We start from the raw sequence: 18,454 nt of genomic DNA, 5'->3' as shown, positions 1-18,454 counted from the left end.
ATAAATAAACGATTTCTAGTGCTTTTGCTGCGTTTTTTTTTATCTTTGGGTTTCTGAGAAAACCCTGGTGCCAAAAATGTTTGTCATGGTTTATTAGCTCATCTGTTGACGGAAGGGCTGGCGATATTATTAACGAAAAAGATCAGTCTGGCTGCTCAGCGTGGAATTGCAGCATGCATTCTTAGCAGCATTAGTTACTTGTACAGTAGGTTATGTTATATTTTAACTGATATAAGTTTTATAGCAACAAGGCAAAAACGCAAGGTACCTAACGCTTGCTTTCAATAACTCATAAAGATTGGAATACTTTGAAATACAATGTTTAAAAACATACATAAGATAGACTTAAAAAACTCAAAAATAAAGAAATCATAGAAAAGTTGATTTCGGTAGGGAAGTCTTATCTCCATATAAGTAGAAAAACACGAAATACGTTAGTTCGAAGACCACTGAAGTCACACAATTGTCATTTATTTCTATTTAGCTCCACTCAATAATGTACCTCTTCTATATTTGGCAGGCAACTTTTTCTGTTACATTTTGTAGTACCAAAACAGAAAAGTTTCCGGTTTTGTGCTTATACACATTTTGTTTAACAATACATAAATTTATGTTCTCACTTGAAATAAGATATTACATAAACTTTTTCTGGATGCCCAAATCGGCTCACTCACGAGTAAATTAACAAAAATAATTCAACATTCTGTGAGTGAGAACGCGTTTTTCGCATTCAGTACATTATTATTTATCAAAGATTGTTTTGAAAATCGTGTCGGCGCGGGGTCGCCTCCGCGCGGCGGCTAGCGTGTGACGTCATTCGATGCGCACGCGCGGCGAGGCGAGGCGCCGCTCGTGTCGTATCCGCCGCACTTCGGAAGACGCCATCCTGCAACGACATGACGCGTGTATTTAGAAATAGGGAGTTACGGCCTATCTCTATCATAAACCCAATGATTATATTAGATACTTGCTGACCCGCGCAACTTCGTCTGCACCAAATAGGTTATTGGAGGTTTTAATATCTTACAAAATACCTAGAAACGAATTGCAGCGCTGCCAGGTCTAGTTTTATTTACAAACTATGTTATTGGCGGCCGGGCGGCCCGCTGCATTTTTCTTGTTTTTTGCGTTTCTATACCCGTCGCAACTTCTAAGCGATAGGTTCAATTTGAATAATTTGAAAAGGAATTTGCAGGTATATAATCAAAATTAATATTTATAAAACTATTTATTTGGATAAGGATTAATATCAGGATAGGAATGTCAACATCTTAATTTTGAAAGAAAAATTATAAAAAAATTACTGATGGTAAGTGGCTCGCTTACAATCAGAGCAGCACCTCGCAGGGCAAGCAAAGAACACGTCCTACAAATTGGTACCCTGTGCCCATCAATTTGAGGCGTAGGGATTAAGCCGCATATGCCTGTAACTACAGCATTGCAACAATGCTGCTTAGCGGCAGAAATAGGCAAGGCGATAGTACTTCTCCGTCACTAAAAGCCCCGCTAGTGGGAGGTATTGGGCTCACCGGAGCAGCAGTACGAGCGCCATGACGTCGCAGCCGATGAGCATGTAGAACACGTACGACCAGCTGCCGCCGCGCCCCGACACCAGCCCCGCCAGCATGGGCCCCACGGCCGCGCCTGCGACCACGAGCCTCACCTCAAACTACATTCACTCCAGCACGCACGGAAATGTTCCAATTACATACGAAACAATAATACGCACAATACTACATTTATGGACTGGGCATAAACTGAATAAGATTTCCTGGCGGATATTGCTACCTTTTGTTCATAAAAACATTTCGAAATTTATAAAATATGGGACTGCAATATTTTAAACATTAGGAGTAGGAATAAACTTACAGTGCAATATCTAGGTTACATAAAATTCATAATTCGTTTAAAGGAAATTGCATACAATTCTACAATAAACTACCTGACATGTTGGAGATGTCTCTTAAAAAGTTCAAAGTTTGTATAACACGTAAGCTTATAGAAAAGTCCTATTAAAATATAAAGAAAAAGGACTACGTATTCGATAAAAAAGCTTGGTTATGAATGATTGCTCTAATCAGGTTGCTCATCTAATAATTTTAAATGACAATGTGAGATGGTGATAACAAAAAAATACAGCCGGCTAAGTTTGTTGTCGTGGGCGTGGGTTGGTTGTGGGCTTCTTCTTAGACCAGGACGCGTTTGGAACCCTCGTAGCTTTAGTTTTAAGTTTACGAATATGGTCATCGCCATCATCTCACTACCGTGTAATGTATGTACGCATTAAAAGTGGGCGCGAACGCTCTTATACTTGAATAAATATATTTCTGACTTTGACTTTGACCTTTGTATTTTAACTCCATCTTGAACTATCCTTCTTTTATTTTCTTAACTCCACTAACGCACTTCTCTAGAAAAAGTATATGATTTTTTTTTCTGGCGTGGTAGAAAAGCTTTATAGCTACCTCCGACCCTTGCAGGACGGGAGTTATGTGGGACCCCCCCTTTAAGGGGGTCATAATGTTATGAAGTACAAAGTATTATGAATCTTAGAAGAACAATCAAGCACTGACTAACGCTTGTGACAAAGTTGTAAAAGTAAAGTTTTAACTAATTGTTTGAAAGTAAAGTGTGTGTGGGTGCGATTGTGTGTGTGTGTATGTCGCCGTTAGCTATTGTTGCTGCCGCGGTGGCGACGGTAGACCACTTACCAATGCTGCCCGTGCCGTCTATGATGGCGGTGACAGTGGCCAGTGCGCGCGCGTCTCCCGCCAAGCTGCTGTGGGTTCCTGCACGGACATTGAACTCTTAAATCTACTGTACTACTATCAGCTGTTCAATAGCTGAACTGGCTAAACTCTAACGCCAGAACGGGACTTTCAGATAAAACCCAAAAAAGTGAAACGAGCGAATCAAATAATCATAATAATAATAATGGGATTATTTCATTAGCGAAACGGTTCTGTATTCCCTTTTATATTTAAATTTTAAGATAAATACAAAACGTAGTTTGATGATGATTTTAACCCGTATTATAGCGTATTATACAAACCAGATTATTTTTTATCATGCAATGTGACGTGAATTACCTTTAAACTTAATTTTTCGGGAGAAACTTTTAATAACTAATTGAATATCATGGTATCCATTCTTTATCGCGATTATTATTTGAATTTGTCTGTTTTCTATCGATTCATTCGCATAGATCTCCATCTATACTTATATTATAAAGCGGTAGTTTGTGAGTTTGTCGACGAGTCGGCTCACCCAGCTCGGCGCTGACGGCCGTGGTGATGAGCGCGTAGGGCCCGTTGACCAGCACGCCCGCCGCCACCAGCAGCGCCACGTTGAGCGCGTACGACGCCGCGCCCCACGACTGGTAGGCCAGCAGCTGCGCACGGGACAAGCGGAACTACTTTTACACCTTCGCGAAACAAATATTCATTACACTTATTCTTATACCAGCTGTTGCCCGCGACTTCGTCTGCGTTTGATTTTGTTTTTAAACTATTCAGTATCGCCAAGCCTTAAATGGGGGGTTTGCTGCTGTCCGCTGATGAGTTCTGTTTCACCACACCACATTCATCAGATCTACACAAAGTTTGGGCAAAATTAAACACATATTATAACCTTCATAGTACAAAAGTAATTATGTAAATCGGTTATAAATTGTCGGAGTTATGGTATAAAATCGTCAAACACTTTCATCCCCTCTCCCAAAGGAACCGAGCATAATGTCGGGATAATAAGATCCTATATTACTTCTAACACTTCCAAGAATATGTGTACAAAGTTTCATGAGGATCGGTTAAGTAGTTTTTGCGTGAAAGCGTAACAAACAAACTTACATTGGCATTTATAATATTAGTAGGGATAGGTAAGTAGGGATTGAGATGCCGCTCCCGTGGCGTCGGAGTTGTACGTACAAATTGCGTGCATGCGTGTCACTCGCAATTTGTAACCGTTTTAAACTGATTCTGTCTAAGTTGTATATATCTCCTTTCTCTTGTTAAGAAATTAACCTAAAATTTCTTTGTTTAGTATCTTCCAGTTTTCATAACCGCCTAAGGAGAATGCCTGGCGGTACCTGAAAGACTCAACAGTCGCGGCTAAGCGCGGCACTCACCGTGGGTGCGCACAGCGCGTAGAAGGCGCAGCACACGAGCGCAGGGCAGCTGGCGTAGTCGGCCAGCAGCCCCGCCAGCGCCGCGCCCACCACGCCGCCCACGTCGAACGCCGTGCTCAGCTCGCCCGACTGCTTGGGTGTCAGCGTCGCTGCGGACACGCGGCACACGTCACGACACGCGCTCTTCAGAGGAAGCTCTTGTATTATTTTTATAGTAACAATTCACTAAACAGATGGCCCATTTGCAGGGTTAGCACAGGCAGGGGACCAAACACGAAATTGGACAACTTTGCCTCCGTTTATTATTATTATTTGGATATTATTTCCACTTGTACGCCAATGCTCGTAAAGTTGATAAATCTGTGGGAGAAATTAGACATTTTGTCCTCGCGCCGGGGAGAACTGTCTCTCGCCTATGTCAGCCCTGCTGATTGATGGTAACGAAAAACCATCGCTTATAAACACAGCTTGCGGGGCCGTGCATTGCTCAGATTGGAAATAAGAAAACAAAAGGATAGTAAAATAGTGATGAAAAAGAGATACGATAAATAGCTAAGTTTTTAAGGGAAAGATTTCGATAATGTTACGTTTAATCTTATAACCAATGGACAATCTAAACTGCCAATCAAAGCCAAAACAAGTCTGCCTTCAGCCTCTTAGCTCGGTGAAGGTTAAGCGGGAGCTATGTGGAAGGCGGTCCACTCACTGGAGGAGTTGATGTACAGCGGCAGCCAGTACAGGAAGGTGTAGCTGACCAGCTTGGCGAAGAACAGCGACAGCGAGAAGTCCACCACGCCCGGGATGCGCAGCGCGCGCCGCGGCGACACGGCGCCGCCCGCGCGCCGGCCCAGCAGCGCCGTGGCCTCCGACGCGCCCTCGCCCGCCGCGCCCTCCTCCTGCACCGCACGACCGGGTTAACTCGCGCAGCGGACGAAACTCCTGCCACCCTTCGGGGGAGACGGAGTTCGATCCTCGGAATGCACGTCTAGCTTATCAGAATTATGTGTCCAACTTCAAAAAGCACACCGTCACAATATACCGACACCCTGAAGTTAGCTATAAGGTTTGACAGTGTACACTTACAATTGTCAAAGTCTGCGGGCGCATTCAATTGTACATAAATCTTAAATTTTAATGTTGGATGTCCGATAATGAGTCTAATAGTATTCCAAATTTAATTATATTTATTATGTCCATTTTTGATATTTAATAAACTTTATTTAACGAACTGATATTGCTTAAATACCTTTTTCTACAAACGTAGAATAAGGCGAAAGATGAATTTTTTAAAAGATTTTTAATTTCATCTATAAGGAGTATAACTTCTAACGCGAGTACATAAGTACACAAACGTTTTTTATATTCCTCACCTTTAGACGGAAGTTGTTTTTGTTCGAAAGCGATTTATTCCAAAGGTCCCATTTAAGTATAGATCATAATGACTTTCGGAGACAGACAACTCTTCAAAAAATTATAGTAAATCAACCGTGGCTGATACTTTCGCATGAATATGCATTATTTAAGCAATCACAAAACAAAACATCACGCCTATACCCTCGAAATGGTTACGCAGATGTGTTCAGTAGGTAGATATTTCAAGGAACACCTACACTTTCTATCAAAGTTTATATTATAGTAGTTGCATATTTTTTCGCGACTGAAATTTAGTTGTAGCACAAAGTAATCAAGATGAAATCCAAAATCAAATTAAATATTTCTTTATTCCAATAGGCACATAGATGGCACTTTTGATGCGTACATTGCAGGTAAAATAATATAGAAGTGAGTTGATGGCGACAACTAAGTTCATCAACTTAAAATTTAAGCTACGAGGGTTCCGAACGCGCCCTGGTCTAAGAAGAAGCCCAAAACAAACTTAGCCGGAGCTCGGCTAAAAAAAAAAAATTACATTGCAGTCGGCATAACATTTATTTCTTAATTATTGTTTTGTTAAAACACTTACTTTTTCAATAGGAAAGGAATACATCGTGGGTTTTATTCAGGCTTGAGAGTTCTCTATAATGGCGTGAAATGTCTACCAATCCGAGGTGGACTACCGCCTAAGCCCTTCTCATTTTGAGCGTTGAGCCTTGCCCTGTTGTGTGCCGTTAATGGATTGATAGTTATTGTATCATCATATCCGTCTCAACTAATCGACGTTCATATACGGTCTTGTGTCCATCCATGAAGTAGGGGTTCTATACACGCTTCTTTTTCCGACAACGCACTTTGTCTGCGCAGTACATTGAGGTAACTCTGGTACTTCTACGTCTGTTATTTGATTAGATAAAGTCCCTCTAATCTCAGTCAATTGCTGGCTAAGTTAGTCAAAGGGATGGTCCAAATTGAAAATAAGGAGGATTTTTAGCTTATGTTTACCCGGATTGAAGTTTATCAGGTCTTTTGTCAGCTGGTGTAGGAATTCAAACAGGCATTCAATGCTTATTTCGACAATTTCCCTTTCAAGGAAACAAAGGCCCTAAAAATGAGTGATGTGAGTGCAGAGTGAGTTAGTAAGTGAGTGCACGCACTGTACTCGAAAACCAAATCGAGTATCAAAACACACGTCGGGGTTAACAGAACTTACACCTAACCTGTGCCTGCTTGAGTTAAGTATTGCTAGACTAGAAAATCATTGAAATTTGCGAGTTGCATACCTCGCTTAAAGGCAATAGAGCGAGCGACTTACCGGCGGCGAGTTAGCAGAGTGACGCGACGGGCGAAGGCTGGCCGCCTGTAAACATGCTGTTATTTACACACTATCTATGCTTACAGCTACGGGCCTGAGCGCAGTGCATCATCTATGTTATGTGGGCAACTACTGATGGATTAGTTAGTAATCTTAGCTTGCGAATTTATTTAACATTCATCAAAATGGCGTTGCGAAACTCTGTGAAATGTGAATGCGGTAATATATTATTTTTATTCGATGTCCACTCCACAAGCTTACTACATTTAACACATTAGGCAATAAAGCTAGTAGGGATCCTTTTAATTTACTGTAACCTGAAACTGGAGTGTTACTAAAAAAACAATTCATATTGTATGTTTGTATAACACACACTGGCAATATTACGGGTTTATTGTGGATTATAATTACACACATAAAAGTACAGTGCCCTTCGCGTACAGTATAATAAATTGTTCAGGATGCTGATGGGATTGACTCGGTCTTGCAGCGCTTTGGGGTTGTTTGCCGAAGCGCAATATAGATTGTTTCTACACGATCATGCGAAATCGGTGTGCAGGGTTCGGGCTAGTTCCAGCGGCCTTCTGAGGACACTTGCTGGCAGGATTGGTTGTCAGTACCTGTGCCATTGCTGCATGGTACATGCGCTTACCAATCGGGCATGCCAGAAGGGCTATACTATTTCGTTAGGCTAAGTGTACTTATATTTAACTTTGTATTCTAATAACCATTTATGATCCAAGTCGGTCGAAATAAATGACTTTTATTTATTTATTTAAAAATAAAAAAATATATATTATTGTTGTTACAAGGGCCATAATGCAGGACGAACGGATTGGTTAAAAATTGGTAAACGGTGCAGTGGTAAAGCTAATAAAAAGGTGATAATAAAGAATTAATTATTTTCAGGGTTAAAAGTCATTTAGCTGCTTTTCTACAATTATGCATTTAATCGAGTCTTTTACCTGGTCTCCTACGATGACCTGCGTGGGTTCCTCTTCAGTCTCCGATCGGTGGGACTGCCTGCCTGGCTGTAAACAGTTTTACTTGTCAAATTAACATTTGTCGGCGACCTTTACAACTATAGTGAAATGTCAAGTACGGAAATAATCAATGTCAGTGAACTTATCCTAAGCTGTCAAAGTAACTTGTGAGGTCACATTTTTTATTGAAGCTAACTAGGGTCTGCCTGTCGGGCCCTATGGTGTGTCCAATCTAATTATTGAACAATATTAATGTGCTCAGATAAACTATATAATACGCAGTGGGACATATATAACATGAGGATGGTTCGGGTGTTCTTGTTATCACAATACACGTGATAACAAGAATACCTGTACAATGGGAATATTACGAAAGGTTGACCAAAATCCGGCTCGAAGGACCAAAATGCGTGAGTACTTGCTGAATTATGTGTGCTGTGTTATGACGAGTAAATGAAAGAGGCACTAACTAGTACTTCAGCATATGCCATGTGGCGATCAGAATACAGTTGTCACCATCTACCTATTCCCGCGGGTGCCGTTCGATAGAAAATAAAGAGAACACTACACTACACTACACTACATTACACTACACTACACTACACTAGTGTGCTACTACCACCATCAACTGCGATCACTAACCCGTCTGCCCTTGAGAGAGGCCTTAGGCCTTTGTTATAAACTATTGATGATGCCTTGAGCATACATACTAGTCTAATATAATATGTAGCTAACGAAAAGATAATAGTAATTTCGGCGAAGATACAAAGCCTGATAGCTATTGAGTCGCGTCCGGTTTCTACGCCCCATCGCCCGCGTTCAGTGCGAGCAGTGTAGGCCCGAAAGTAGCTGGCAGTATGTGATGTAGATGATAGGGTGTGATGGCCTCATGTCCCAGTAAGCTGTAGCCGGTTAAGCAGGTACTCAGCAGCGCAAGGCTCAGTAGATGACGGCGTGTGGTGGCCCGTCTCCCAGCGAGCTGTGGAGGCAGAGGGGTACTCACGGAGGCCCGGTCGACGGCCAGCCCCACGAGGCGCGGTTCAGGGGCCAGGAATAAGAACACGACGAAGCCCATGATGCCCATCAGCAGCGCGGGGTACACGAACGACAGCGCCCAGTCCGTCTCCACGTACTTCGCAGCCATCAGCGTACCTTGGAGGTGCCGGAGAAAAGTTTTATTATACTCCGTTTTCTTATATGCAGCCTTAGTACAAGTTGTGCTACCTAAATCGAGGTTTCGATTTCGCATTAAAAATCTCTCTATCGTCAAATTTCACTCGTTATAGAGACAAACCTTGTACTTTCGATTTTTGTTCTACAAAAGTTTCGACAAAAGCCCGAACTATAGGCAAATTATAAATTTGTCCTGGAAACTGCACATATCCAACTTAAAATCTAAAATAAATCAAATAAATCAATTATTTTTATGGTATACCATACAATAGTTCAGTCTTTACTTTTATACTGCATTTCTGTCTGGGGTGACAGTCATAAATCAACGCTACTACAGTTGGAGAGAGGACAAAGGGCTATGCTAAAAGTGATGACTAATAGACCTTTTCGGTATTCCACTACAGAATTATATAGAGATTGTAAAGTTCTATCAGTTCGCCAACTTTTTCTTCAACTATAATTCGTAAACATAATTCTACTACTTACGTTAAAAGCCAACATAAAAGAAGAGGGGACATAATCTTTCAAACAGAAAGGCACAAAAGTAAACTTGCTGGGAGGCAGTACTAACTACATCATTAGCTCTAGAATTTACAATAAAATAAATAGAGATATAAATATATACCCCCTAAATAAAATTAACTGTAAAAAATGTATAAAAGAGTGGCTACTGACAAAATGCTGACGCAATGCTGAAACTGAAAAACTTCTGGAAGTCTTAGGATCGAATTAATATGTAAAACTCTAACTCACATATACACACACACACAAACATGCAAACACGCACACATACAAACACACACATATACATACATACATACATAAAAACACACACATACACCTGCAAATCAAATTTATATATGTATATATAATTTAACTAGCTGTTGCCCGCGACTTCGTCTGCGTTTGATTTTGTTTTTAAAGTATTCAGTATCGCTAAGCCTTAAATGAGTGACTGTCAATTAACTAAAGACAAATAATTTGCAATAAAATAAAATTGCGACTATAATTAAAGATCTAAGCTATCCTATCTCTTAAGTTGGACCAGACTGCTCACGGTGTGCCAATTTAATTTAAAATCGGTTAAGTAGTTTAGGAGTCCATCGCGGACAAACATCGTGACAGGAGATTTATATATATTAAGATATAATAATTATCTTGTATAAGCAAACATATAAATACGCGAGTACAATTAACTACGCGACGCAAACTCACACACGCACAATCATCGGAGACAACATTTTAAGGAGAGCACTGTCGCCTGTAATACAGGTTTTTACCTAAATCAGGGACAGTAGATTTTAAATGGCACCATTACATACATTTATTACATACACACCAATATAATTTGTGAGGCACGCATTTGTTTGTATAAATATTATAATAACTACTTTACATTTTAAAAACTGTATGTATTCTTGTGAATAAACTATTTTTTTTTTTATTATTATTATTATTAAATTTGTGCTTTAATACAATGCAAATATGATCCATTTTATTCCCATTTTAAGTATTTCCATATTAAGGGTCATTTTACCCTTCGATTGCGATCGAATGAATCTTTCAATAAGGCTACTGAAGGTTGTATAAGAAAATCGTTATCATTTTATGTTTACTTTTAACGTATCGTTTAATTTACCAATAGTTAATTTCATTATTGTAGTTGGAGTTCTTAGATTTATCAAGATTTCTATCGCATTAGTAAGACTATCAATGAAGATTTCGGTTACTTAACTTGTGAATTTTTGTTAAAATTAATGTTGTAAATTAAAAATTTACAATTAACTTTTTTGGTGGAATTAAGCTGGTTCAAATATATCTCACTACCGTGTTATCTTTTTTCACTTAATGTACGCAGCAGATTTTGACTACCAACTATATGCGTGTCATTATAAAGAAAAAGATAAAGTGTGTCACACAGTCACACACGGTAGAAGTGAAACTTATGAAATGTCCCTGACTTATTGAAAAACTTATCAGTCGCTTCATGTAAACTGCATATTTATAAGAACATAAAATAACTTTTTTTGACGTGCGCGTAATTCATGGACACGTTCCGTAGAAATTTTTGAGGTTTTTTAAATTTTATTTCATTTTTTTTCGCCAGTTTTCAGGATTTTTACAACTTTAGTTTTTTGCATAATTTTAAAATTAATTTATCAAGGAGACGAAAATATTGACACAAATAAAAAATCATCAATAATCAACACACTTATATTATAACTTTCTGGTACGTGCAAACACATGCATTAAACACATGGACGAACGTCTACGTTCTATATGTCTGTACGTCTATGTGTTCTATCTCATTCTCTCGCCGGCTGAACATTTATGTGTTTGTGTCTCAATGGACTTATTTTTTCGTTTCATCGAGTTTGAAATCAGAACGATTCTAAAGAAGTTTCACTTCAAAAAAATTTATGGAATCTCTTTGATATACCATTCCGATACCGGGCAAATCCAAGATGTTTTATGATTAATAATTAGTTCGAAAAAAATTAAAGTCCCTACTTACCTAAGATGTTCCCGAGCGAGGTGTGCGAATTCCAGAGGCCGAAGATGAGCCCCTTCTTGGCGTTACCGAACCACTTGCCCACGATGGCCACCGTGCCCGGCCAGCCCGTGGTCTGCGCTATGCCGGCGCCCGCCTGCGTTGCAATTTGCACACTTGCAGCAATGCACCACGACCAGGACGAGGTATAACCTTATTATATAGTCCTTCATCATCATCATCATCCACTGCTGGACATCGACTCGTTTGATGTCGTCTGGCCACCTCGTGGGGGTCGAACAACTTTGCATTTTCCGGTCGCCATTCCAGCAACATGGGACCATTAGACCATTGGGGACCATTATTCGCAGTAGGGCATTCATTATCTATTATATCCATTTATTTTTAAATATTATTCTTATTATTATTCAGCCCTACAAAAGACCTATGTCCAGTAGTGGACGTCCAGTGGCGTGCACAGGGTTTTTGACCAGGGTGTGCATAAAGCAGGTACATGGCATAAAATGAAAATATTCCCCTCCAATACGAGCTATATAAAATGATTTGGGTATGCAGTGCTTTTGTGCTTGTATGAAGGGCACGCCACTGTGGACGTCCCTAGGATGATATGATGGAGGGTACCTGCACGAGCAAGTAGAAGGAGATGTCGTGCACGTTGAGCGTGCGGCCCAGCCCGAACAGGTAGCAGAACACGGCCGACGCCAGCATGCCCAGCGACAGGAAGTAGCGCAGGTCCACGCGTTCCGCCACCATGCCTGCCACCACCCAATAAATACTTGTATTCACCGCAACATTGCTTCTGACACTTGTGGACAATTAAGGGGACTACGAAGAATTCTATTAAATCTAGGAAAGCGTTATATTCAGATAAGTTTCGTAAAGCTTGCGCTGTATATCGGGTAAATTATAAAAATTATTAGTGTACACACGTAAGTAGTTAAACTTCTTAATGACATTTTCATTTGTTTATTTTATTATTACTATTAATTGATGTTTAGTAGATTAAAAGCAGTATTAACTAATAGTTGCTAGTTTTAATAAAATTATTTAAATTTACTGATATTTACAATCCAAAGCTAAGGTTAACCTGAAATAAGTTTTAAAAAAATACCATAATCACACCCACGTGTTGAATGTATTAGAAATAAATATGGCGCGTAACTGAAAAATATGACTTAGAAACGAAGATGGTGCGTAACGTACGTAACGTAACGTTTCACTTCAAAAACTTAAAATGAGTTACCGGAAACAAACATGGCGCCCGCGTAAGAAAATAGGAAGGCGGAGTCCAACGTTCCCAGCAACGTGTACGCGTCGCTCGTATCTGAAACAATACTGCAGTTAGATTTATCACCCCGTTCGTCATTTCTACAGATAAACAAGAACTCTTGGATCTGAGCTTCTCAAATACGGCATGGTGACCCTACTTATAAAAAATGAATAAGCGAGCAAGCGGATGGAACACATCAGTGGCTAAGTGCTTGGGTGGATTCGAGGGAGTCTCCTCAACGATTGTCATTGGATTCATGAACCCCTTGGTTCGGTCTAAGTTATCCATACCAACAGGTTAAGTAAAAGTTGAAGGTTGTAAAAGCGCAATCTGCTGAGTTTATAGCAAGTTTCTTCTTGGTAGAATTTGCCTTGCGAACCGGTGGTAGAGGCACTACAAACAGACAGACTTGTAGCTTCAGAAGTGCTCATAAACTAGGCCTACTTAAAATAGATGACTAGCTTTCAAGAAGTTTGTAATATCGGTCTAGGTCTAAACAGGACAGGCATTCGAAGTGAAGATGGTAGGAAACTGATAATAATCTGTTTTGGGTATGGCTAAACCCAAATCGGTGTGTACGCGACATTGTACCAGAACGCTGAATCGCTTGGCGGCATTTATTTATCGGTAGGGTAACTAGCAGCGGACTATGAGCACCCACCAGACCAACTTCTGCGCCAGGGAGATCGTCAAAAAGTTTATTACTTAGTAGCGTAAATTTTGTGAATGAGTAGTTTAATACACTTGTATTTTATTTTATATCTGTGAGCCATGTCTACCCATTATCTCGTCTATCGCTATAGAAAAAAATACGAGTAAGTGGTAGAGATAAATATCTCTTGGCACGCATGCTAGCCCTGCAAGCCTTCGGTTCACACGGTAAATTATCGCTCGGAGTTCGAACACGCGCGACCCGCTTTTATATGTTGTTTAATGTTTATATAATACCTACTTGCTGAGTTTGTTAAACTGCAATTTGGTGATACATCGTACATGGTGATAAGGAATTGTAATGTTCATATCTTGTATGAGTTGTAAGAGTTTGTTTGTTTACTTGAACACAATGATGTCCGGAACTAGTGCTCCGATTTGAAAAATTGTTTCAGTGTTGGATAGCCCATTTATCGAGGAAGGCTATAGGCTACATATCATCATGCTAAAACCAATAGGAATATAGCACCAATGAGGAATGTTTCAAAATCGTCGTTTTTTTTCTTTCCTTTTGAGAGCTTCCGCTGCGTGCGCTGCGTAAACGCTTACAGCTTCGATGACATAATGTATGACAAAGTTTCTACCAGTTCAGCCAGTGGTACCAGCAGTTCAGGTGCTACCGCATCCTGTCTCAATGTGATGATCGCTTACTTCGGACTCTCGGGAAGACCGTGTTCGAACCGGTGTGTACCTCTAACTTTTCAGAGTTATTAAATATGCTTGTGTTAAATATGTTGCTTTAACAATGAAGGAAAACATAGTGACGAAACCTGCATGCCTGACAGCTCTCCATAGCGTTCTCGAAAATTTGAGAAGTCTACCAATCCGCACTTGGCCAGCGTAGTCATTCTGAGAAAAGACCCGTGACCTCTAGTGGGCCAGGATGGATTGATGAAGAACCTGTCCTCACGCAGGGGCCCGTGTACTCACTGAACGGCGCCCAGTTGCACCACTGGTCGTCGGTCGGCAGCACACCCGGCGGCGGCGCCAGGCCGCTGCAGTTCTGGTGCAGCACGCTCTTCACCACCGAGATGGGCTTGCGCGTCAGGTGGTACGTCATGTACGTGAAGTATGTCAGCACCAGCACACCCGCCTGGTAGCTGTAACACAATGTATTACGTACACTAACTTAACAACATTCAGATCCCTCATTCAGCCATTATCGCATGAAGTGCATTGTGACCAAAAACAGAGAAAACGCCTCGCGCAAGTCTGACTTCACACCCGCGGAAATAGCCACTTTCCGCTAACAAACTTTTTCCAATATCCCTATTTTAAGGTAAGCACAGAGACTCACAAACAAAAGCGGTAAAATAATTACAGTCGACTGCTAAATGGAATAAAGTGACTAACCACGTATTCGAGAAACACAACTAAAGTCGAGTGGTTTCTGATGCTTCAATATTAATCGTGGACACGGTTAATGTATGTTCTTAATTTTGTGTAATGACATTTTTGTGTTGTAGCACAGGCGGAACGTTATGTTTTGTGATTGCGTACATATTTACATCCCATAAAGCAGCAACTGCGGTTGATTTACTGTAATTTTTTTACGTTGTCTGTCTGCGGAACTCTTCATCTTCATGAAATTTAAATGGGACCATTTAAGGGGTTTATTACGATAAACCCCTTTCTAAGAAGAAAATATATTTGCAAATCCGTTTTATAATGATGGTGTTATGCTCAAATATTCATCTTATTAAGAAAGCAGGCATCCTTTTTGAAGGAAGTCGGTTAAAAAGACAGAAAGCATATTTTATTAAACACCAAGAAACACCTACAAAAAATTTAAACAACAAATATTCTCTGGTGCTACATGATCGCTGGCAAAGAAATAGCAGTGGATATCATTAGTAAAAAGTGGGTTTAGAAAGGTGTACAAATAGTATTATCTATTTAATATATAATACACTAAAACAGCACACGCACATGTATACTCACAAATATATTACATAATATAATGAGGTTAAGGAAAAATAAGAAAAAAAGATGAAGAACTAAGACTAAAGAGAAAAGAAAATGTGAATTAAATTTTTTCGACATGTGATGATTAAACAAAAGTTTGGGTGGGACTTTACTTATCAGATCTAAGCACACAAAGCTGCAGAGGTTGCCACTAATTCACAAAAGTGCACCCTACTTTGTAGTTACCAAACCAAAATTCAGTTGACAACACAAGCTAGATTCATAATGGGCACATAAAATCATTACAACAGCAAATAACTTGTTATCATAGCATTATATGGCAGCAACTAAATATGAATCATTTTAATCACAAAAGTATCAAATGTGTCCAAACAATACCTACTTAAGAGTATGTACTTTTAGACCAGCCATGCATAAGTTTTCATATGTTTAAACCAATTTATTATGTCAGGGTCACATTTTCTCAATTCATTTTTTTACCATCTGACTTGGCAGGTCTGAATTTAAAGTATCTGTTTTAATTATTATTACTATAACAACAGGTAATTTTCGTTAAGTTTTGGTTCTCGTTTATATGTCTTTTCCTGAAAACAATGGTGCTGGTTCTATTGTACACAAATCTCTGAGCAAATTAAATTGAGAAGGGTAACAATTAAGCTATCCTATTTCACATAGAACATTGTGAAATTGCACTACTTACAAACCTGCCAATTTATAATAGTTTACAGGTTTTTGTACAACAGAACTGGCCCAACTGTTTTGTTTTGACTACAGCTAGTGTTATGGTATTGTGGTGGGTATCAGTAATATTTTAAGTCCCAGTCTCACAACAACTGTTACAAAGCACATCATAAGGTCATTTATTTCACAATTTGCCTATTGCCTTCAACTCACTGCTATTGCACAATTTTTTTAATATTCAATGTACTCATCGCATAATACTGTATTGCACACACTCTGTGGAACTTTTTGAGTAAAGAAATACAAAGATTTTGACTTAAACCTGAATGTATAAAAGTTTACAAAAGTAGGTACTATAATATGTTTAATTGAAAAAACATGTATCTGCTATCTAAATGTAATACTTGATAATAAGTACACAAAAGTTGACAACTACAATTAATATAATGATAACATTTTGATTAACTACTGCAACACTTTTTTACAATAACCAGCGTGTGGGAAATTACCCACTTATTACTTCCAGGCAGATTCTTAAACATTTTATGCCACAAAAGTACTGCAGAAATAAAAAGGTGATATACTTGTTGTAAAAAAACTCTGCTTTCATTCAGTCAGTTTTTGTTTACAAAAAGTAAAACTAACAAAAACATTTCAACTCAATCGCCTCTTCTAGCAGTTTTTATCTGAAATCAATTAGTAACAAAAACACTGGGAAGTATGACTAATTACCTAACAATGTTTAGTTTTTTTGTTTGTTTGAATTCTTTTGTGACATTATATAACATTGTTTTAAATGCCTTAACTTAAAGAAAATAAATACTGTAAATTCACAAATGTTTATCCATTCGTAAATATAAAATTGAGTTTTAATTAAATAATGTTTTACTGGCTTAGCATGGAGTTTTATAGGTTACTTTACATAGTAGTACAAAGCTACTTATATACTGATAAATATATGTGGCCCACAACTAGGTAGGACCAAATATGGGAAAAAGGTGACTTAAGTATTTAAGTAAATAAAAATACAACAATATGTAACAACAACACCATCTACCCCCTAACTAGCTTGTGTTATGGGTAATATAAATTCAATATTTAAAGTGGTTTTAATATATTGTAAACAGTGATGTTTTTAAAATACCATTTTAGAAATAAATCTAATACAATACATCACAATTAAGAGGACTATCAAACTCAATCTTTTTAGAGTTACTCTGTAGTGATGAGTTTTATTATTTTATGCAGTTATATTCTTAATGTAAGCAACAAAACTAATATCAGTAAAGTACATATTACACCTAAATTAAATTATTTGCTTTATATGCTTGGGGTGCAATAGCTCTAATATTCTTTTTAGTTTGGGTAACTCTTTTTATACAATTTTCAGCTGTCTCAATAAAATTACATATAACCAATGTAATCAGTAATCTCTACATAACATAAAGTTTGTAATTTCTTTCGGTCTTAATCATGTAAGCTGTAAAACTATATAGTTATTCCCTGTATAACTATATAGTCAGTAAGTCAATAACGAAATATCTCGTAGGTATTAGGGGACTGAAATCGTAGAATGTAGAGCCAGCAATTTTGTATGGAGATTCACCTGCTGGAGTGCAGTAAATATAGAAGGCTTGACTTCTGTGGTTTTTTAAAAATTCGAATAAAATCAACAAATCTTACCATCGTAATCTATTTAATTGGAGTCGAGGGCACATCCAAGAGCTGAACTTCTGCAGACATTGGACACCGACAGGAGCGTCTCGGCTGACCCCACTCATTTTTAGACAATTGAACAACTTCCTTTTCATAAAATCTAATTAAACACTAACAGTCACGAAACTCCAACTTATAATAAGTCAACGCACACACATTTTACAATAAAGCCTTTGTGTACGAAAAAAAAGGTTTGTTTATAAGCAACGAAGTAAACTTTTACATTTTTGATATTTTTCATTCAAATACTCGTTTCAATTGGATGTAAATAATCTTTAAGGCTAGATATCACTGTCGAATAGTAATTTTGTGTAAACTTAATTAGAAAATTATTTAAGTTATTAAACTAATATTTGCGAAAATTTACTTCGAATTCGGTCGCGAACTTTTGACACGTCCCCATTCCAAATGTCAAATACTGAATGCGACTATATAGGAGTGCTATTATTTATTATCGTTTAGCTGTCATTATCAGCCGTTCTAGTGATAGGGCACATTATCGATAATCTCAAAGAAGTCGATTACAAATTGATGTGTCTAATTTAACAAATTGATGTGGTAATTTAATTTAATTTAAACTGCACAGTAATAATAAAATGGAATATAGTTAATAACAATAAAAATATAATGTTTCAGTAAGAATTCGATCTTCTTACTAAAAATGAAG

General features: G+C 38.5%; 1 protein-coding gene across 3 annotated transcripts; it reads right to left on the bottom strand.

Annotated features, from left to right (window-relative positions):
• Nucleotides 1-430: 430 nt before the first annotated feature.
• Nucleotides 431-18,308, bottom strand: LOC120627962 (glucose-6-phosphate exchanger SLC37A2). 3 transcript variants are annotated; one of them, XM_039896098.1, is made up of 14 exons: nucleotides 17,755-18,308; nucleotides 14,395-14,564; nucleotides 12,727-12,807; nucleotides 12,105-12,238; nucleotides 11,487-11,619; nucleotides 8,802-8,950; nucleotides 7,781-7,846; nucleotides 6,816-6,860; nucleotides 4,833-5,022; nucleotides 4,127-4,275; nucleotides 3,268-3,391; nucleotides 2,712-2,789; nucleotides 1,530-1,644; nucleotides 431-886 (listed from the first exon to the last, which is right to left on the bottom strand). In XM_039896098.1, the coding sequence occupies exons 1-14, from the start codon at nucleotides 17,880-17,882 to the stop codon at nucleotides 814-816; spliced, it is 1,635 nt and encodes a 544-aa protein (XP_039752032.1). In that variant the 5' UTR covers nucleotides 17,883-18,308; the 3' UTR covers nucleotides 431-813. The 3 variants fall into 3 exon arrangements, with proteins under 3 accessions (XP_039752032.1, XP_039752033.1, XP_039752034.1); XM_039896099.1 differs by lacking the exon at nucleotides 6,816-6,860; XM_039896100.1 differs by lacking the exons at nucleotides 431-886; nucleotides 1,530-1,644 and adding an exon at nucleotides 1,650-1,678.
• Between the last annotated feature and the right edge of the window lie 146 nt (nucleotides 18,309-18,454).

Source organism: Pararge aegeria, chromosome 12 (genome assembly GCF_905163445.1).
Source record: "Pararge aegeria chromosome 12, ilParAegt1.1, whole genome shotgun sequence".
Classification (NCBI taxonomy): Eukaryota; Metazoa; Arthropoda; class Insecta; order Lepidoptera; family Nymphalidae; genus Pararge; species Pararge aegeria.
This window is presented reverse-complemented; position numbering and strand designations above follow the sequence as displayed.